Raw genomic sequence first — 22,461 nt, forward strand, 5'->3', positions numbered from 1 at the left:
TTTTGATTAACCAAGTTGGAAACAAAACAGATTATTTTGCATCTACCTCCATTATAACACCATTCTGTTTACAGTGTGAGATGCATAGATCTGTGCTTTAACACCCTTCCACCAGGATGCAGGTGGACAAGCCCTCCATACAGCCTTGAGTGTCACCAGCCAATAGGAGAGACTCCAGTTTGTCATTCTAGCATTGCCTTGCAAAGGAAGTTGATCAGAATCTTCCCCTCTTCTCCAGGTGGCAGGTCTGACCCTGCTGGCAGTGGGGATTTACACGGCCAAGAACGCTACTGGGGTTGCAGGGCGGTACATAGAAGCTCGTCTGGGCAAGCCCTCCCTGGTGAGAGAGACCTCGCGCATTACTGTGCTGGAGGCACTCAAGCATCCTATCAAGGTAAATGCCTTCTTTCCTTTGGCTCGCTGTTAGCTGGGACACAGCTTGTGCTAGTCCTGCTCTAGGGGACTGGCAGTGTGATGTCGAGAACCCCACACTTAGTGCTCATATTTGCATAATGTGTTTGGTTTTTAATGAATTTCTCCTTCTCAGATTGGCAAGCGTCTTACCAGCAAGGCTCAAGATGCTCTTGAAGGAGTTGTTCTCAGCGTGAGTACCGGCTTTTGCTATCTCAAACCGTCCAGGATCTTGGTGTCTAAATATCAAAGGTTCTCTCCTTGCTTTCATTTTAAATTCTGTTACAGTTCAGTAATCTGGAAATGTAGCACTCTTGGGGCACCCAGAGTGTAATAAGCTTCCATGTTCAGCATGGAACACATTAAACACCCTGCTAAACTTTGATCCCTCTGAACAGAGCAGTTGGAAGTCTTAGATCGACGTGATTTTTCTCCTTAGCATGTTAATGGGGCAATATAGTCTATCCAAATTCTACATGTCATCTCTAATCTGTGAACTGTTACTGCTCTGACATCCACAGTTAGGCCAGAGAACCAAGGAACATATGCCTTTGACTTTGAACGCCATCTGAATGGCTATCAATCCACTCATCAGGACTGATTTTGCACATTTGTTTCTGAATTTAATTTCTTAATATCAGGTGAATTAAAGGGCTTTTTTTCGAGACTGTTACCACAAAACAAAAGTGTCTGTAGGAATATCTGCCTCTGTATTTCTCAGAATGTAAGAATATGTATAAGAAATTAATTCACTCCCACTTACATGGAAGATTTATTACTACCAATAGTTTTGCTTCTAACTTGGCTTGTTACATACCTTCCCCCTCGCGTCCTTTCTTGTAGGTAATTCATGGAAAATAAGCTCCTAGAGCATCCGTAGTAGGGTAGATTCTGAAATGTTCATATCCATTATCGGTCCCAAAAATTATTCTTCTTAGCTAAAGCTTTGCTCATTGTGGCTTGAATTTGAAGGAATTATAACTTGAAATACAATAAATCCTGAAGCAGGAGGAGGAACTACTCAAGTCCAAGCCAATAAGCTGCAGCAATTCAGGCTAAGAACTCATCAGACCTGAGACTCCAACCCTGCTCTCTGCAGACAGTACTGACCGCCATCTGCCTATACCAGTGTGTGATGCAGAGACCAGCTCTGGGTATCGGATATGTTGTCTGTTTCCCAAACTTTACTTTACTTTTCTCCTCTTGCAGCCCAAGCTGGAGGAGCGGGTGAGAGACATTGCCATAGCAACACGAAATACAAGAAACAACAAAAGTTTGTACAGGAATATCCTTATGTACGGCCCGCCTGGTACTGGGAAGACTCTCTTTGCCAAGGTAAGGCCCTGCCAAGATCCTGACGGCCCAGCTGTTGTGGATTTTCAAAGAATACCCTACAGTGTTATAACTAGACCTCTCTGGGCTGCAAGCAACTGCTGTAGCTTTGCTGAGCCCTGATGTTTGTTTGTGTGTGAGTAGTGGGGTTCCGGGGCGCTGAGGGAGGAAGAAGGGGCATCTACCTTATAGCGCTGTGCTCTGTGCTCCAGGCTAGCCAGTCCAGTGGCTTGAATTCTAGTGTTCAGCCTAGAGAGAAAAACTGTTCCCTCTGGATTGGCTGATGGCATGAAACAGCCTGTGTGCGCCACTTGGCAGACATGACTTGTGAAATGCCAACGCCAGCCCTGGTATCTCATTTCCGCCTCTGTTAATCATATTTGACTCCTAAGCAGGGGCTATCCTGTTGCTTATTAACTCATAGGGGGAGGGAGCAGGAGAGCTGGATAAGTAGGAATTGTTCTGTGTGCTTCCCTCTGATTTAGTGTGGATTTGACTCTGACAAACAGCACACAACTTTCACGCAGAAGTTCTGAGAGGTGGAAAGGCCTCGTTTAACTTAAATAATGGATTTCACTTTTGCTCTCGAAGCCCCAGAAAAAACTTTCGCCCAACCCCGATAGCTGTTGGCTTATGACCCGATGCAGGAAAGTTTAGATACCTTCCAAACTTTTTTTTTTAATGTATTCTAATTCAGGATATTCTTATCCATATAAACATTCAGTCCTTCCTGAATCCTGCTGTACTCTTGGGCTCAGTGATCTCTTGTGGCAATGAGTTCCACAGGCCAGTCGTGGTGTGGAAAAGTCATTCCTTTTCAGTCGTGAATTTGCCACCTTTTTTCATTGACTTATTCCTGTGTTAAGAGCATCCATGTTGTGAAAAGCATTGTATGGGTCATGGAGACTGAATTAGCATCTTGCCTCTCGAGGCTAGCCCTCAGGTTTGGAGTTGACATATCGATGGAAAAGAGGAGATGTTATGGTTTGAACTGTCTCCACCCTTGCTGAACGGCTGTTTGTAGAAACAAAAGCTTTCAAGGATTCCTGAGATAACACCTTTCACAAGCATTACATTTAGTTGCAGGGAGAGGCAGCATTATCGCAGCTGGAGCTGTGCTTTCATTAGCCTGTTACACCACCAGATAGTCCATTACTCCTGTTTGGATCATCTGTCTCTCTTGAATAACAGTGGTGGTGGCACACTATATGTTGTATGGCACTGAATCTACACCCTGCTGCCAGCCAGAATTCACCAGCCCCTGGGTGCAGAGACCCCAGGCACTTACTCATTCTTTGGTCTTTAGGCGGTGGTGTGGAACACAGCTGACGCTCAGGTCTTACACAGGCGTGCTACAACTAAAATACGGGTGGATAGCTACTGAGTGGGGGAGCTGCAGCACAGGCTTTGTAAACCTTCCTAAATAGCAAAATGAGATCCTGCCAGTAGTATAGGAAACTAGCTACTATTAGAATTCATCTGAACATCATTGGTGTAAAGTCTAATTATGGATCAGCTGACTTGGCCTCTGAGAAGAACAAGTGTAGACCAAACATGACTCTAGTGTAAAGGGACATAGGCTACCGGCATCATTATTTAACAATTTGCTGGGAGGAAAGCATCAGTTTCTTGTGATTTACTCTAAGGAAATATGTCCTGCTCTTGTTGGTCTCTTGCCATCCCCAGCGTCTGTGCTCCCATGAATGGGAGGTGGGGAGAGAAGTCTGCACCCCATCTTGATGGTCACATCCCCGTTACGCCCTCCTGCATATTTTCTTTGAGCAGGTGTGTATGGCAATGTGTGCTGTCGGGCCCCGCTTGTACTCGGGGACACACCATCCCTGGGAATTCAGTGCCCCCTTGGACTTTCCAGTACTTAAACTGGTGGCCAAATAAGGAAAGTCAGAGGATTCTGCAGGCTACTGAACTCTCAGGGCTGCTCCGTCTGTTTTAGAAATGTGCTCTCCAAACCAGGTCTGGTGTCCGTGTGGAATCATACCTAGATTTTGTGATTTTTAAAATACTGAAATGTGTGTGTTTTCCCTGTTAGGATACAATTCTTAAGGTATTAAATTAGTCTTATAGTTTCAGTGTCCTGTAATTTTGGTCATCTTATTCTCCCCAACAAGAGTGGAAAGCACTGGTCAGTTAAGATGGCTGTCCTTGAAAAGTGCGAGCTAATTAGCCCTGGACACGGAAGTCCACTCTGCACAGGACAGATACAGCCCAACCAGCAGCAGTGGCTGTTTGCCCACACTGCTTCATTGATCTCCTTCAATCTTGGCCTCTAGTGGCCACTGGATTTCTGTTTCCATGGCCCATTTCATCACTGGCCAGTTGTGGTGGCATGGATGGCTTTTGTGATGTGGCTACTGATCCACCAGGATAGAGGCTGAAAACCACCGACTTGTCCCGCAGCATTAGCATTCAGATAGGCTTTAACCGAAAACAAAGCAGCTACATGGACTCGGTCTTCAGTGAACACAAAAAGATGGCAGCATGGAGCAACGTGACAGGGTTTTCTGCCTCCTGCAGTGTAGGGCTCTATGGGTCAACAGTCTGTTAAGTAGCTGTGCCGGATGGCAGGATGTGAACACCGGGGATGTGGCTCTGAGCTCCCAGCACTGTCAGCCTGATTCAGAACACTTTTAACATTTAGCAGCAGGAGCTGGGTGATTTTAATGGACAAAGCAAAGCTTTTTTTCCCCTGCCTCCTGCCGCCCAGCAATTAATTGGTCCTGTTCAGCTAAGCATGTTTCACTGGAGATGGGAAGATGTTAATGGCGTGTGTAGCTGTGGCTGCACAAACTGGCTTGTTCACTTTGACCTTCAGACAACTTCCCTTTAGCTGATTCGGCAGAACTGGGTGGCAAGGACTGCGCTGGCGATGTGAGTTCTTTTCTCAGTCCAACCTGCTGGCCGCGGCAGGGCTCCATCAAGCTGCTCCTGGCTACCACCTCCTGATGCGGGGCGCGGGGGAGGAAGAGGCTCTCTACTGTCTACTTCTTTCCTACACTCACCTGAGGCCAGAGGTGTGTGTGGAACAGACGGTCGCTCATGCTTACGCCTCCTGCAAAATGTTTATTGTGACAAAATTCCTGTGTGTTGGGGCAGATGGAACCCTCGACCAAGCCCTCTACGGCTCTGACACGGGCAGTTGCAGGCTAAGTCCCCACTGGCATCCTGTAGTCAGGTGGAGGGGGATGTTTAAATTGGGAGTTAATGTCATTGTCTTTAAATCATGAGTTGAGGACTTCGGGAACACAGCCAGGGGTCTATGTCAGGAGTGGGTGGGTGGGGTTCTGTGGTCTGTAATGTGCAGGAGGTCAGACTTAGATAATCATGATGGTCCCTTCTGGCTTTAAAGTCTATGCTCCAAAGCTGGGGGATGAAGGGAGGTTCTTCTGGTGCTATAATTCCACCCTGCGACGACGCAGCGTCCTGAGCAACTCCAGTTGGCATGAAGCCATGCTCCATAAACATTGTCTCTGCGTCCTGTCAAACCCACCTGATGGATCAGCTGGCATTCTGCACAAGCACAGCAGGTTTTCTTACTTTCAGGTTTATGGGAGAAATTCCCGGCCCACTCCAAAGGCTTCTTTATGAAACCCTTCACTTGGCAGTCACCAGATCAAGGACTTGAGTCAGGCTTTAAAAACAGCCTCCAAAAGGGAAGGAAAAGTTCCATAATTTAGGCTGAATGCTAGAGAAGTTAAATAATCAATAACAATCCAGGTTTTTAACTCCATCAGCAAATAGAGAAATGCAGAGCTTCGTCCCTTCTTGTTTGTATCACTCTAATCCCTAAAAGACCTAGTTGAGATTAGGGCCCCATCTTGTTGCACAGACAGGCAAGAAACAGTCCGTGCCCTGCAGAGTTTACAGTCGAAACAAACAATGGAGAGAAAGGGATACCGAGTGTAATCAGAAGGTGGGAAACTGAGGCTCAGAAAGGTTAAATGACTTGCCCAAGGGGAGGGAGTCTGGTGTACTGTTTTTAAAAAACGTGGATGTCAAATTGGAAAGGGTTCAGAAGAGCTACGAGAATTATTTGAATTCTGGAAAATCTGCTTTACAACTGAGAAACAGAAGAAGCTCAATCTATGTAGTTTCTCCAAGAGAGAGAAATTACTTGATCAAGATGTGTAAATACTTAAATTAGAAGAATTTTTTATGTCTCTAATCTAGCAGACAAAGGCATAACATGATCCCCGGTTTGGAATCTGAAGCTAGATACATTCAGGCTACAATTAAAGTGTAAATTTTTAACAGGCAGGGGTAGTAACCATTGGAACAGCCCACATCACTCGGTTTTTAACTCAAGACGAGATGTCTTTCTAAGATATGTGCTCCAGCTCAAGCAAAAATTATGGACTTGATGCAGAAATCATTGGGTGAAATTCTCTGGCCTGTGCTGTGAAGGAGGTCAGACCATAGGATTATAGTGGTCCCTTCTGTGCCTTAAAATTTGTGAATCTGGATGTCCTGAGTCTGCCTGCAAGGTTATCCAGTCTTCCTTCCCCTTAAAATACGCTAATGTGCCCCTCTGTGAGTTGAGAGCGTGGTTTAATACAACTTGTACTTTCATTTTTCATCAGCACAGTAATTCGCAACATTAATACTCTCAACCAGGTGAGGGGGCGGTATTCTGAGGATTTTACAGATGGGCAAATGAGGTGGAGAGGCTCTGACATATCCCAAGCCATAGAATGTCAGTAATTTAACACCCTCTTGCCACCTCATGCTCTGTGCTCTTGAATAGTGAATGAGAACATCTTAATCACCACTCTCACTCTTTTCTCTTCCCTCTTTATTTTCCAGAAATTAGCCATGCATTCAGGCATGGATTATGCCATCATGACAGGTGGCGATGTCGCCCCCATGGGGCGGGAAGGAGTTACTGCCATGCACAAAGTCTTTGACTGGGCTAACACAAGTAAGAGAGGGTAAGTAGGAGTTCCTCTGGCATCTGAGCTTTGCATAGATCCTTTACCTTGCATGGGGGACCTAGTGGAATGGGAGCACGTAATGACCAGGCATTTGTGAATCATAGGGTATGTCTGTACTTCAGTCACAAGGTGTGATTGCAACTTGAATGGACATACCCGAGCAAGCTTTAATCTAGCTAGCTTGGATCCTAGGCCAGTAAAGCTGAGGCAGCAGGAGCTTCAGTGAGCGCTGTACAAGCCTGCCCAGGACCGTGGGTAATTCCTCATGGGGCTAGCCTGTGCTGCTCCAGGACCTGAGCTGTTTAGATTAAAGCTAGCTCAGATACGTCTACTTGAGCTGCAGTCACACCCTGTGATTGCCCTGGAGATGTACCCACAGATGCTTCCGGGCAGAAACTGTAATGGAACAGGTGTTGCGTTAGCCATCCCATATCATACCTTTTAATACTGACCTGCAATGGGGTGCCCTTTTCGGCTGCTTAATGATGTATAAAGGGCTGAAAAAGTTCTTCCCCTCCTGGCCCCCCACTCATGGAAAAAGAATGTTCTGCTTGCTCTTTACCTGAGACGTCTCAGGGTTGTCAGCACTTGCCTCCCCTGGTCCTAGCTGGGTGTTTTCATAGAGGAACGGAGAACTGGAATGGCAGCTCTCTCATTTCCCAGTTGAAGAGGTGGGAGTGGTAAAGCCCGGAGAGCTTTTCTCCTAAGAGCGTCAGTGGTTGGAATTTAAATAAATGTTAACAAAAATTGAGACATGACCAGGTTTTAAAGAACCTGTCTAATAATGCCCCTCCCCACCCCCCCTTTCCTGTTGCTCAGGTTTCAGGCTGTTGTGGTGTCATGATCCTCCTGCTTGTCTGGTTAGTTCTCCAATGAGCTTCCAGCAAAACCAGGGTATTCTATTCTTGATGTTTGTAACAATCCATTCAAACACATTGACATTCATCAAGAAGCAAAGCACAAACACACTCTGCCTTTTCAAGACCCCTTTAAAACAAACACTCTGGAGTGGTTCTTTCATTCAGATTAAATCCCCCCCTTGAGTCTTGAGAGAGGACTTAGCTAAGCTATTTGTGGTGATGTGAATTGCTTCATGCGAGCTGCAGGACGGCATGAAGCTGATACCACTCTTCTATGTGCACCCTTGTCCCCTCCCAGGCATATTAAAATCTAATAGAGGGCTGGGAGCCATCTCGTTTTGCTCCTATGCTACTTTGCAGGATGTATGGAGAGGGCTAATGGGTGATTTATGTGCCCTGTTATTGGTTCAGACAGACATTCTCTTGCAGTGTCCATATTGATACTCTGGTGCGTTCATCACCAAAATGTTTTAATTTGCCCCTAAAAGTTGCTATTTAAAGCTTGCAAAATAAACTTCCTTTGGAAGAGTTTGCAGCCTCCATTTTGAGGAGCTGGAAGGCAGAAGGCATACAGTTTTTAAGAAAATAGACTGGCATAGATGTCAAGTTATTCCACTGCATACAGTGTGCTGGAAAACTGGCCATCTGAGAGAGGGCTGGAGGAACCTCAGGCTGCTTTCTGTAGGTTTGGATCATTTTTCCTACTGTCAGTAGGCAGCTACTGTTCTGGAAAGGGGGCGGGGGTGTCAAGGGGAGAGGAGAGATGAGGTTTCCACCTCTAGACTCCCTGTCAGAACACCACATTTCATAGCACTAGTTGGTCTGGAATTTGAACTTGCACACTTGATCTACCTCAAGGCTGCACCCCAGAAATAGTAAATGGAAAGGTTCCGGAGATGTATCCGTGCATGTTCTTGGAGCAGCTCTCACAAGCTTTTAAACAGCTTCCATCAGGTGACATACGTTGCCTTTCAGAGTTGTAGTTTAGCTGTTGCCTCCGCTAAGCTGCCAGTATTTGGAGACAGGGGCAGAGGCAACTCTTAAGAAACTGTTCTGATGGGAAAGAGCAGCTGAGACGATTTCCGGGGAAGCTGGAGTTGGGTAAAAGGTTTTGTTTTGTTTTTTTCCAAAAAGGCACTTGGATCACTTGAAAGGAAGCAATATCGGTTGTGTTGGATAGATGAGAACATAATACATTGGCCTCCTCTCTTTATCCTGCGTCTCCTGTGGGGATCAGAAATCTTGGGTTACCAAGGCATTTATTTTTCTGAATTATTCATTGGCTTTACCTGGAGGAATGAATAAATAATAAAACCATTATTTCCAGCTGTATGTTCAAAAAAATTAATAAAGAAGGGAGATGGGGAAAATACCACTAGTTAGTGGGGGAAATTTTTATTCCGTGGCTGTGACCCGAAAGTCACATTGGTAAAATAGCAGCCGTAGCCATGGAATTTTTATATGGAATATACTGTCACCGGGGCCTGCTGTGTTCTTGGGTTTCTGCCTAGTGCCCTGAGCTGTGCATTTACTTAATGTACAGATGCTAAAAGAGCACCTACCCTACTTAATTACTTGAACATCACTCAAGTGCAGCTTTACAATTTAGGATTATCCACTCCCACTAAACCATGCGACTCGAACCCCCACCAGCTGTTCCCCACACCCTCCTGTTTTCAAACATCTGGAGAGAAAAAGATAAGCTTTGCAATGTGCCCTGAAAGTTCTCCAATTCAGACTATTTCTGAGCAATGGGGGACAAATTCTAAAGCTAGGGGACCCCGCCAACAGCCCCTCCCCATATACACTGGTGGAGCTTCAGCTTAGACACCTCTGATGATTAGGTCTGGGGAAAGAGGAGCCCTAAGCCAGTTAGGGTGCTCTAGATCATTTGCCTTCTTCCCTTGCTGTATCTGTCTCCCTGTGTCTCTACTTGTTTTGTTTTTTTCCCTTCACAGTCTCTTGCTGTTTGTAGATGAAGCAGATGCATTCCTACGGAAGAGGGCAACAGTAAGTGCTTTTCCCTGCAATCCCCATCTGTGTGTGGCAGGGGTCGGTCACTCAGCCAGCAGCTTTCTCGATTAACCCGACTAGTTAGCCTCGACAGGCAAAAATGATTAAAACTGGCAGGTGCCCTACTGCTTACATCATTAAGAGACTTGGAGAGAAGAAATTACCCTCTTGCAGCTGTGTGGGGCAAACATTGCTCAAGATTGACTTGGGAATTTGTTCCTTCCTCCATCGAGCAGTGGGAGGTGGGTAGCGTGAGCTGTGTGTTGGACAGCTTGCAGGTGGCTGGGTGGTAGGAGAGAAAATGAGGAATTAAAATGACAGGAGGCAGCGGAAACATGGTCCCACATTTCACTGCTGTGCCCCTGCGGGTGTGTTTTACCCTAGCAAGTGGCTGACTTGGACTCTTGTCAGAGCCGAGTTGTTTTCCATAGCACTAACAAAGCTGCGCCAAAAAAAGCCACAAATTCCTTTTTGCCTGTTTAAGAACAATTCCCCGTGCTGTGCGTGGAAGGCAAATCTCATCTTGCCTGTAGGCCCAGCACTCAGAATCCAAGTGATCTGTTTAAAGAGTTTTCACATCCAGCCCTGGAGAAATTATATTAATACATATGCAAGGGAATCCTTTTCTCATTGCAGCTTTTTGTTTCCTTCCTTTCAAGTACCTAGATAGAAAGTGAAAGCTTCCCTTTGACATATTATTCAGCCAAAGGCAGCATGGTCCAGTGGATAGAGCACTGTATTGGGAGCCAGGAGACTTGGGTTCTATTCCTGGCTTTGCCACTGGTCTGCTTGGTAACCTTGAGCAAGTCACTTCACATCTGTGTTTTTCCCTTCCCACTCTGTCTTGAATAGGTAGACTGTAAGCTCTTCAGGGCAGGCACTCACTGTATGTGCACAGTGCCTAGCATAAGGGGCCCTGATTTCTTGCAGGGCCTCTAAGCACTACGATAACAGAAAAATCACCATTCATATTTGCAAAGGTTGCGGCCCATCCTTGACCACCAGTGACCCTCCTCTGAAATGTATCTTTGCAGGAGAAAATCAGTGAAGACCTAAGAGCGACATTGAATGCATTTCTGCACAGGACGGGACAGCACAGCAACAAGTAAGAACCCAGTCTCTGTAGTGCAATAACTCCTGTTCAGTAAAAGCAGGCAGAAGTCTCTCTAGCATTATTGCCTGGTGCCAGGGTATACAAGTTGAGATGGTCATTGGAAGTTAGACCTTTGATCTCCTCCATCAAGAGTTACAAAAATCTATGCCGAGCAAACTGAGTGACTTACTGCATCTTAAAAATAACATAAAAATTCAGTCACCTGCTTCTCTTTCCTTGGAGACAGAAAAGAAGCTTGTAAATGTAGTGCATGAGTGGAGACTCCAGTTTTTCAAACTTGGAGGCTCTTTGAGTGCCCCAGGAAGTGGTTGAAGGGAGCCTGTACAGACCTCGTTGTAATAAACGGTACAAGAGACTGAGCAGTCCTTATCCATGCAGATACTACCTAGGGTTCTGTTTTAGCACTTGAGGTGCACTGCGCAGCCTTCACTGAAACGGGTAAGGGCAGTATATGGGTCTATAGATCACCTTGAAGGAAGCAGAAGCACAGACTTTCCCCTTCTTGGGCAGTTAGCATTTCTGCTAAACCAGTCCAATCTGGATTCATGGACGTCCGGGTCACTAAAGAAGGTGGTAGGCTTGCATTCAGGTGTGTGTTTGAACCCCTTTAACAGGACTCCCTGGTGCCTGTTTGACCTGCAGCTCTTGCACTGTTCTAGTGCCCCCTCTGACCATGTGCCCGAGGGGTGAGCATCTCTCTCGTGTGCCTAAAGCTGGCCCTGTTCTCACTTCTGAGCAAGCTGTCTAGTGGATTCAGTATATTTGTACTCTCCACTGTAAATACACTTAGGAAACCCAAAGCTGTTCTCTAAGAGCCTGTCAGGTACGTCCACAAACGCATATTATTGTTTGGTGTTCTTGTCAAATACGTGTGCATATGAATTGTCTTGGCTGTCATTCATCTTGTGCCCAGTTTCTGTGTAGTCAGCATTTCCTGCCCGGAGAGCACCGCTTAGCTTAATGGGAATCATTTCCCTGTGATCATCATGGTCACATGAAAATGATTTTTTCCCCCTTTAAAGTAATTTTTTTACTTGGTTCTTTGCCAAGTCTGCTTGATGATTAAATTTCTCCTTTTATAAAGGAGCCAAGTCAAAAATCGCCATCTCCTTTCTGAGTGCGGGGAAGTCAGATGCCCAGTGATTAAAACGTAATGAAGGACATAGATAACGAAGTGCACATTGTTATGGTAACGCTGTGTGATTGGTTCAGGACACTAGCTGGAGTTTTTCTCCCAGAGGCACCCCCAGGACTCTCATTCGCAACGATGGGAGCTATAGTCTGCCAAGTTTATTGTTTATGTACGTTGGTCACCCTTAAACTTTTCAGTTGCCTTAGAAGGGTGGGAATGTGGCCCACTGCATAGGGCACTGAAGCACAAAACATGAAAGCTGGGTTCTGTTCCTGGCTCTCTTTGGTCTTGGACAATTCCTGTGCCTCGGTTTCCCCAGCTGTAAATGGGGTTAATGATTCTTGTCCTCTTTTTCTGAAGCACTTTGAAAAGCTCTAGCAACGCAAAGAATTTAAGCACAACTAATCATAAGAATTAACCAGGGCTACCTCAGGATTTCCCAGAGGTATGGCAGTAGAATGAACACTGCACATACTGAGTGGGTGTAATGTTGTTTTAAAGCAAACCTGCAAAGATTTAAAGGGTGACAACTGATAAAATCTAGCCATCAGGTCACTTAACAGAACTGTCTTTTACCCTATGCCCTGCCAAAGCAATTGAGCTCAGCAAGGGAGCTCTGCCAGAAGAAGCCCCGGGACTCAGGATTAATAGAGTGTGTTGCAGCTCAAGATTTATCGAAGTTATTTCCTATCTTTCCTCCCAAGGAGTGAAGCGCTTTGCAAACCTTATGGCTCACGATTCCAAGGATAAACTGAAGCCTGGCGTCCGAGTCACAATCACACTGCGATCCAGCGGCAGGCGGGAAATGGTTCATACCAACCCCTTGCTCTAGCTCCCTTTTTGAGGTGCATTGGGCAGAGCTCTGGAGAAGCTTCTTCCAGTGCTTGCTGGTCCCATGCTCCAATCCAAATGGCCAGCTCCTCATTTTGATGAGTACTTAATTCGCCCATGACTCCTGCAGTGAACCATTCTAGGAAAGCGAACATCTCCTGTTGATTTTGTGCACTGCTTAATTTTCAGAGATTCTCATTGCAGCTTTTTTAGAGAAGTCCTCCCTGCCAGCGATATATGGGGATTTTGTTAGGTAACTCTAGTAGCCCATGTAAATACACCAGTGTCAGTGGGACCCTGAGGGGTTCTGTTACTTAGCAGGAACTGCCTTCAATGAGTGCTAGGTTTTATGTAGCCGATCTTAGCTTCCCCAAAGGACGTATTGGGAAATCTCAATGTTGGGTACCTGTTACTAACATCTCCAAGCGACTTCCTCCACTCCCTTCTCTCGAGCTGTCTCACATAATCTTCCCCCTCGCCAAGGAAAGACCTTTGTCTAGGAAGGCCCAGCTGTGCTTCCACCATGGCTCAGGGGAATGCCAATGCGACTTTTGGGCCAGAGACGTTATCTTTGCAAATAAATGTGAAGAACATGGCCCCCAGCAGGCCTGGATTTCAACAAGCGGCAAGAGGGTCAATATTCCAATAGCTGCTGTAAAAAGCCCATTTCAAATTATACTGCACCATTAAGCCAGTAGCATCAATTAATGCACTAAAGCGAAATTGGCATGGGGAGAGCGCATCATCACAAAGCGAAAAAGCAGCCGCTCCGTTTTCAAAATGCAAATTGGGAAGCGACCAGAAAGGGAGGGAGAGGGCAAGAGCGGGGTAGGTTGCTGGAGCAGCGTCCAGTGTGCTGGGGCAAGAGGAGGGTCAGGTCAGGTCAGCCTGCCCATTCTTGGACACCTGCTTCCCTTAGGTGCGCTGGAAAGGCTGGGCTCTCACAGGATGTTCGCAATGAAGGAAACACCGTCTAGCATTACCCAGCTTTAAATCAAAAGCAATTTCCCTGCCACTTGCAGTCTCCCTGCTGTTAAATGTTTCCATCTTTTAAAAGGAATTAGTGTGCCTGCAAACTGCTGGCTTCTGAGCCCTAGAGACTCAAATCCTCCTGCCACAAAACGCGTGCAGCCCCAGCAATGCAAGCCTCCCTTGTGTGCCATTCCCAGTGTCACTCCCCTCGTGCAAGGGGGCGCGCCTACCACCAATATGGCTCTGTTCAGTCCTTGGGGATTCCACTGAAAGGGCCAGCAAGGGCTTTTTGTGGGGTGGACATGCGCGCACTAGGAACTGGACTGAGGCTGCGCCCCTCCCACCCCAGCTTGTTTCATTTAAGCCACCAGACTGCTGCTAGAGGGTAAGAGCTTTCAGGTGTGATGAAATCTGTCCCCTTGCCAGACCTGGGCCTGTCTCTTGCTTTGGCTCGTACAGGTGATATTGGTGGTGGTCTTGGGGGGGGCTCATGCTCCAGCCAGCTGCTTCCGCACTGATGCGACAAGCCTCTTTCCAGCCCGCGTCCGTCACTGTGGTAGCAATGCCAATACCACTTTCTGCATTGCGAGTAGACCTTCCCTGGAACATTAGGTAGTGGGAGAAGATGGGCTTGGGGAGCTTGAGGAAGAAAGATTACCGCACGTAGGCTCTGTATGGTGTGTAGATCTCTGGGCCATAGCAGTCATGAGTCATCGTATTGGATCTGCATCCATGGGTGTCTTTCTCACTGATCTCACACCCTGTCTCTTCCTTACTCCCCCCTCTCTCCCTCCCCTCCCCCCCGTCCAGGTTTATGCTTGTTTTAGCAAGCAACCAGCCCGAGCAGTTTGACTGGGCCATCAACGACCGAATCGATGAAATGGTGAACTTTGACCTACCACAGTTACAAGAGCGGGAGCGTCTTGTGAGGATGTATTTTGATAAGCACGTCTTGAAGCCTGCCACAGAGGGGAAACAGTAAGTATCCTATCCTCAGAGCAGTGGGGTCATTGAAGGTTTTGTCCTTGTCATAGAAAAGCTCTTCCTTGATAATCATCACTGGAGACCAAAGCCCTCTTCCCAGCCAATTTTGCCTATTGGTCTGAAGGTGGATTCCTCTGGGCTTCAGTAGTGTTTGTGCTGCGTAATGACCAGTAGGCTTGGGGTAAGGGACAGGTAACATACCCTGGTGACCGTGATTAGGCTGCTGGTGTGCAACACCACTGGGGAAAATGCTGACCAGTATTGCCTCATTTCCTTGTACTCCACTGTCTGTCTGTCTGTAGCCATCTGTTGTGTCTTGTCTTAGACTTAGGTTGTAAGGTCCTTGGGACAGGGACCATCGTTTTGTTTTGTTTATACAGCACCTTGCACAATGAGGTCCATGACTAGGACATATAAGTGCTATGATAATAACGGATACTTTGTCTTTGGCATCCCAAGTCTCACTCCTGTTGGGTTCATTTTAAGGCAGTATCACTTGCTTTTAGTGACACACAGTGCAATGCATGTTAAAATCAGGCCGAGAAGACGTAACTTCAAGTTTTGGTGGGCTTGGGGCATATCCCAGTCTGTCAGAGTTCTTCTCCCTATTTTCCTCCCAGAATAAGCATCTCTTGTTAGTGACTACAATCAGGAGATAATTAGAGAAGGGGGAAATGGGGCAAAGTGAAGGCAGAAGAAATATTTCCTAGGCATTGACTTATTTCGAGTGTGCTCTCTGCTATCTTAAGAAGTTGATTCCAGTCTTCGTTTGCTAGCCAAACATTTATAATTCATTAAACTGTGGGGTTTGTGTCTTTATCCACTCTGAGAGTTGCAGGGGGAATAGTGAGCCACAGACTCCCTCTTGTGAAATACCCATATTGCAGTTTGCACGCATTGCTCCTAGAATATAACTTGCTTCCAGAACACTTCTCGTTCAGCGTCTGATTCATAGTTACACAATGTCTTATTCCTAGCGGCTCCTCTGAGAATCTCCCCTCTTCGCCCTTCTTACGGCAGTCATGGGGGTGGGAGTCAGCATGCTACGGACTGGGGTAAACTGGGGCTTGGAGACAGTCAATCACACAGGATGCCAGTGGCAGAGCTGGGGGTAGAACCCAGGTCTCTTGATTCCCAGTCCTCTGCGCACTTTGTATTGAGCTGTCTTTTGTCCTTCCGGCACCCAGCCCACAAATGGGCTAGAGATTCAGCCTCACGGCAAATCCCCCTTTTTTCTTATTGCTTATGAAATGCTGGAACATTTGGCTTAGACCTCATGAAGAGAAGTGGAAATTTTGCCAGCAAGAGGGGAAACGCTAATTAATGAGAGAAGAGCTGATGACCAGCTGTGACAATCAAGAGTTCACTGGGGGGCCAGTTTGAGCCTTTGTTTCCTAATTTCCAAAATAGAGCTGCTGCCGGGAGATAAAATTGCTCAAGTATTGATTGTTGACCAGTGCAGCAGCCACCTCTCCGTTATTTTCAGCCAGTTCCTGGCCCCTTTGCCGGACTCCACTCCCTCAGTTCAGGATGCCCGTGGCCTAATTAACCTTCTCGGCAGGGTCTAAATCAGGCCAGAAGTCTCACATTGCCTTTGGGAGCCCACCACAGAGGGCTGTGGCTAGCATTAGTCCATGTGCTATTCCTGATCCCGGTGACAGTGAGTGTCTCCCCTTTTTGGGGACACAAGCACCAACAGGCATGCATTCATGCACTGGCCTGTCTCTGTTTCCATTGACTTAAATGGACGCAAGAGCACTTTTCAAAATCCCATCCTCCATTTTTATTTTTATTTTTCTCCTGATGTTACTGCATGGAAGCTAATCCTTGTGCTTCTGACCTTTAGGCGTCTAAAGCTGGCCGAGTTTGACTACGGGAAAAAGTGTTCTGAGATTGCCAAGTTGACAGAGGGCATGTCTGGCCGAGAGATCTCCCAACTCGCCGTGGCGTGGCAGGTAAGCTAGAAGTTGAAGACTGGCATTCTTGGGTGGCTCAACCCAACTCCATGCTCGAGCAATCAGCTGACGGCAGCTTTACATTTGCGCTAGTGAAATCTCAAATCCTGCCTTTCACATAGAACGTCACAAACTACACTCAGACAGCATGGCTGAAATGCAGCCAGCTCTGGGGTGGATGGCATCAGTCAGCCAGTACCCAGCACACTGCACAGCCGTAGCAGAAGGGACACTTACAATAAGCCATTCCCACCTCAACAGCCTGTCAGCTTTTGCATTTCCCTGTGACATTTTAACCCCTCTTGCTGTGTTCTGGGTGTCCTGCAATTGGTTTATCAATACCTGACTTGGAGAAAACTGGCTCAGTAAGGAAGCCTACCAGAGCATGATGATAAATGATGCATGAGCTGAGAGGAGCAGTGCCTAGTCTTGTTCGCACTTGCAAAAGCAAGGGAAAAAAGGGCAGATCTCCAGGCGGCCCTCCATACAGAGCAGAGTCAGGGCCCGAAGATGCAGGTCTGGCCAGACACTGGTCTCAATAGAGATGGGTGAAGAAGTTTGTCAGGGATGACCAATGGGCCAAATATTGAGGGGCCAGATTCAGACCTGGTGGAAGCAGATGCAGAGACTTCACTGGAATTACACCCCTTACAGCAGTCAGGAAACAGGTACCCAAGACAGAGCAGGCAGAGTCAGAAAACTGGGCTGTAGTCCACAAAAGCTTATGCTCTAATAAATTTGTTAGTCTCTAAGGTGCCACAAGTACTCCTGTTCTTCTTTTTGCGGATACAGACTAACACGGCTGCTACTCTGAAACGTATCCTCCTAATGTTTGGTGGCTGTTCCGAAAGCAAAGCAAATACTGCGGTATCCAGGCAGCTTAGAGCCCACGTACGAGATCGTTGAGATGCTGTACAGAGGGCTGATGGTTATCCAGGATCTGGGGTGTCGTACAAGAAGCATATTGAACAGATTGGAAAGACAGGTGCTGGGGAGACAGCTTTGGTCTCTGCTAGTGGATTTCTAAGTCATTGTTAAAAATTTGAAAATACCTAGTTCATAAGCAGCTATCGGGCAAGTGATGGTGGCTTGTTCTGACATTCTGGCCTCGGGGTGGGAGGGTCCAGGTAGTAGGGGCTGGGCGTGTGTCTGGATTTTTGACATGTGAAAAGTAGCTTCGCTGCCTTTGTGAGCTACAGAAAACGGACAGCAAAGTGCTTTGTGGATTGTGGCCCCTCCCTCAGACCCCAGGGGTGCTTCCCGGCATCCAACAGAGCACTGCTTTCCTGGTCAGCTCCGCTTATGGGGTCTGGGGATCCACCCAAAGTAATGACAGAAAGATGGTGCACTCTGAAGTGGTCTCGTATGATGTGGCTATGCTCTCCCACGCGCCAAGCTTACAGCTGAGGGTTATCTAACATTTCTCTCCGCTTCAGTCAAGCGGGAACGTTGGGAGCCTGACATGGCATCCCATAGGATGCGTAGGAGCGCTTGGTCTTGTGGTGAGGCACTGTGGATGCATTTTTCATCGGTGCTCCCTGTGGATGTGGGCTGGAAGGTCGAGTCTTGATCAGTGTTTCCGGAAGGAGGGGTATTTGAGACCCAAGTACTATGTCATGTGTTAGTGCTAGATTGCTTGGTACTCTGGTGAGAGCTCTTTGTATTATGGTGGCCTGTTCATTTAGTCTGGAATAAAACTCCTCCTCTTACCTTCTTCAGAGCACTTTTTAGCCTGGAACCAGAACTGGTCCTGAGACACACTTAGAATACAGACCCACACAAAGCCCACACGCCAGCCACATTACCTGCTCCCCTTTCCCTCCATCAGAGCTATGACATGGATTACATCTGTGGCTGATGAAAAGAACAGCCCCACAGTGATTTGGCTTCAGCTCGATTCCCTCTTCTTGCTTTGCAGTCATGAAAGGAGGCCTTGCAGAATTGCTTTTTTCATTAAAACTTAATTCTTCAGCAGCCACAGTGGCATATGCCGGGGTGGTGGCATAGAGCTTGTTGCACATAAGCAGCTCCCCTGACCTTCTGTTGGGTGTAAATTACAGAAGTCAGAGCAGACCGTCTGTTGCTTTTTTACAGCAGGTGCCCCAAAGCAGAACGCAAAATACATACCTGCTGATTTCTGCGTAAATACATGTTACTGAGCTGCTGGAATAGAGATTGGAACTGGGTATTTTCCTCTGTAGCATTGGTCTCTTGCTGACGATCTGTATTGCTGTGGCTGTTACTGTTGATAAGAAGCCTGTGACGCCTCCGGATTGGTTAGATACACTGAAGTGTAGAAGATTGAACAGACTCCTCTAGCTAAATTCTGCACAGTAACTGAAGTCATGATGGATTTACACCTCGGTGGAGAACTCAGGTTTTACAATGTTATGCCTGAGAGCAGAGTTTGGCCTTTTCATAGTCAATATGCCATGTACAGATTTAAAGTTACTAAAGAAGTGTTATACAACTTCTCTGAAAGTTACACGTAGTTCAAAAAAGAACTAGATAAGTTCATGCAGGATAGGGTTCATCAGTGGCTAGTAGCCACAATGGGCAGAGATGGCTTCCCTAGCCTCTGTTTGCCAGAAGCTGGGAATGGGAGACCGAGGATGGATCACTTGATGATTCCCTGTTCTGTTCATTCTCTCTGGGGCACCTGGCATTGTCCGCTGTCAGAAGACAGGATACTGGGCTAGATGGACCTTTGATCTGACCCACTGTGGCCATTCTTATGTTCTGTTCTTGCCTGCTAATGCCACGTGAATAGTTGTTCACTTAGATTGTAAGGTCCTGGGGTTATGGGTACATTTTATGCATCTTTAAAGCAAATGCACACTTATGGCCTGGTGGAAATTAATATATACCAGAAATAATGCCATTTATATAGCTTTTATGTTCTGTATTTTTTTTTCTGTTGCTAAAGACATCCTTAAGAGCAAAGATTCTGCTTTCATGTAAGAATATCTTCTTGTGCTGAAGTCCTAATCTTCTGGTATTGCATAGTGTGCAAATTGGGAAATCAATGAAAGATTATGATTTTGGATTGAGAATAAGCATCAGGGAAAATAAAAACAAGTTACACCTACGTATTCCTGTCCTTCCTGCATATTTAAAACAGAAGGAAAGGAAATGTAATAAATATTTAAGCGAAATTGTTTCCAAATAGACTATTTGTCTGTTTTGCATGAAACACGTGGGATTTAATTTCTAACGGTATTTCAAATTAATGGGAAATCTTGGTACAAAATTATTCTTAAAAGATGTTAGAGCAGACTATAAATCATTTTATTATCCATGTGTCTCAGGACACAGATGAAAATGAAAGCGCTGAGCTGTTATAAAATTGCCTTATTTCTTTTAGTGCTGGAATACAAGTAAAAGTTAATTTTTATTTTCTAGTGGGGCATTTGCATTCCTTTCCATGTAAGAAGAATCTAGAGGTGTGTTGATTGAGTTGTATACTGAGATAAGCTCACGATCGCCTGATCTATCTTCCTGTCAGTTTGAAGGGCATTTACCTTGAAATTAACCTGAAAGAGCAGTTGTTTGCTGACAGCTCTTTAGGAATAAAATGTGGTGGACTTGAAAACCATTTTAATTGTACGGCAAGGGGAGATCCTCTAATTTCGGTTAGAGAAATTAGTCAAAGGGTCACTGTTTCCAATAAAGGTGTTGTGAGCCTGTGCTCACTCTTGTAATAGGGCCAACCCAATTTTATAATAACACCTACAAGGAGAGGTTTAGGTTTTTTATACTTTCCAGTCCAAATTTTTAGCCTTCAAGTGTATCATTGCATGTCTAATCTGTACACAATTGCTGTATTTGCAGCCACAACTTGAGTAATAGCATGCGCAAATGAGACAAGTATTGTGCTCATCATGGGGGTGGGGACTGAGGCACAGAGACAGTGATCTGCCCAGGTCTTGTAACTCCCAGGGTCTTCCTCTCTAACTTCATGCACAGTGCAGTCCTGTTGGCTAAACTGTTCCGCTAGAGGTTTAGGATTTGTGGCCTAGTGGCCAGAGCACAGGACGGGGGCTCAGAAGACTTGGGTTCTGTTTCCCGCTCTGCAGCTGGCCTGCTGGGTGCCCTGCGGCAAGTCACTTCACTTCTCTGTCTGTTTTGCCATCTGTGAAGTGGAGATAATGATCCCAACCTCCATTGTGAAGTCCTTTGAGACCTACTGATGGAAAAACGCTGTATAAGATGTAAGTATTTACTATTCTACTTGAGGAATCGGGTATGAAACCTAATCTTGGGAGTCAGGGAATAAATCTCTTCTCTCACTTAACCCTTCATTCCGTCCTTTTACTCAGTCTGTATCCAGCAATCCTCATACTGACTTTTCCCGCTTCTCTGTAGCTTGGAGGCAGAGATCAAACCTGTGCTCAGCCTGATGGACTTTTGACCATCTCCTGGGAAATCTTCCCTGAATTCTCTGCCTCCACAAGCTGGTAGTATATCAGGAGCTTATTCTTCCCAATATATTAACCGCGGCTCAGAATTGCTGAAATTCACAGCTAAGGCAGTCTGCCTGCAAAAGTGCATGTCTCAAAATTACTTTTCTAATAGCTTGGCAAAACAGCAGCTGAAATTAACACCTCCTTCCCTCTTCACAACTTCGTCTTATGGGTTTTATTTTAAAAGGAAATAAGCTAGATGCGGAATGAGCCAGTCCGATGTAAATCTACATCGCTTCAATGTTACACCAGTCGGTCCAGCTGACTTTTATTTAACCCTCAATGCAGCTCTTCAGCCTCGCGCCTTTGGAAATAATTCGTACAGACAGCTCTCAGGAGCAGAACTGAATGTAGGGATTACGCAGGGTTGCTAGACTCCCCTACCCAAGTTATATTGTGGTGTTAATGATGGAAATTCAGAGGAGTGTATTGTATGTGAACAAAAGGGTACCACAGAGCATTGGGTCAAACATAAAGGTTTCAGGTATGATCAGATGCCCAGGAGTTTGGGAGGCCGCAAGAGAACCTATAGAATAGCTAGGTTTCAGAGTAGCAGCCGTGTTAGTCTGTATCCGCAAAGAGAAGAACAGGAGTACTTGTGGCACCTTAGAGACTAACAAATTTATTAGAGCATATATATATATATATAAATTTGTTAGTCTCTAAGGTGCCACAAGTACTCCTGTTCTTCTTTTTATAGAATAGCTAGTGGATGACATAACTTGGAGCGTTCTCCTTCCCAATGGCAGCGGTTTACGTTTTTGCATTTTGATCTCTGCTGCGCTGCCCTGTCCCCTGTACTGCTCGCACAGAGGTGAGCCCTCTCACACTCGCACCATGTGCTGCAGAATCCCACACCTGCCCCCTTCCTGCTGCTGGGGAGACCAGCAAAGCTGCAAGATGGGGCTGTTGTTGCACTTGAAAGGGATAACACCCTTCTCCCTGTAAACATGGGAGTCCATTAGCATCGACTCACTCCATCGCAAATTACCAAAAATGACTTTGTACAGAAATGGCTGCGTGATCATTTCTACTGAGTGAATAACAATTTGCAGTAAACTGGCAATTTACTTAATAAGATTGGAGTGTGGAGCCTGCTGATCGACCTGATGCTGCCATTCGAATTTAAGCTATTTTGTCTCCCAAACCTGCCCCCAGCGCCTGGATTTGGGCACATAGCTGACTGTTACAAGCTATTAGCTCTAGCTTCACTGGTCCTATGTCATTTTCCATTCTCTTTGGAAATCCCCCATAAAAGGGAGTTCCCAAAGCTGGCTGATTGGATCACTTTGGGAGCTGAAAACCAGTGGTGTACTAGGTTAATTTGTCAATAGTTGGCTGCTGTTACAATTTCACATTGCCATGAAGAAATAAAGTGTGTACAAAGTTTCCCTTTTTCTCCTTGAAATGTGGTAATGCTTGGCTCCTAATTAATCCATGCAAAC

At 46.1% G+C, this 22,461-nt stretch overlaps 1 protein-coding gene across 1 annotated transcript in view; it reads left to right on the top strand.

Moving 5' to 3' along the window:
- LOC128826156 (ATPase family AAA domain-containing protein 3-like) overlaps positions 1-22,461 on the top strand; it is a 65,876-nt gene that overhangs the window by 23,316 nt on the left and 20,099 nt on the right. The window contains exons 8-15 of the mRNA XM_054009294.1: positions 239-394; positions 548-604; positions 1,621-1,746; positions 6,565-6,689; positions 9,511-9,562; positions 10,600-10,670; positions 14,425-14,592; positions 16,445-16,553. Of these exons, the coding sequence (XP_053865269.1) occupies positions 239-394; positions 548-604; positions 1,621-1,746; positions 6,565-6,689; positions 9,511-9,562; positions 10,600-10,670; positions 14,425-14,592; positions 16,445-16,553 (864 nt within the window). The remainder of the gene's footprint in view (positions 1-238; positions 395-547; positions 605-1,620; positions 1,747-6,564; positions 6,690-9,510; positions 9,563-10,599; positions 10,671-14,424; positions 14,593-16,444; positions 16,554-22,461) is intronic.

This window comes from Malaclemys terrapin, chromosome 19, assembly GCF_027887155.1.
Source record: "Malaclemys terrapin pileata isolate rMalTer1 chromosome 19, rMalTer1.hap1, whole genome shotgun sequence".
Classification (NCBI taxonomy): domain Eukaryota; kingdom Metazoa; phylum Chordata; order Testudines; family Emydidae; genus Malaclemys; species Malaclemys terrapin.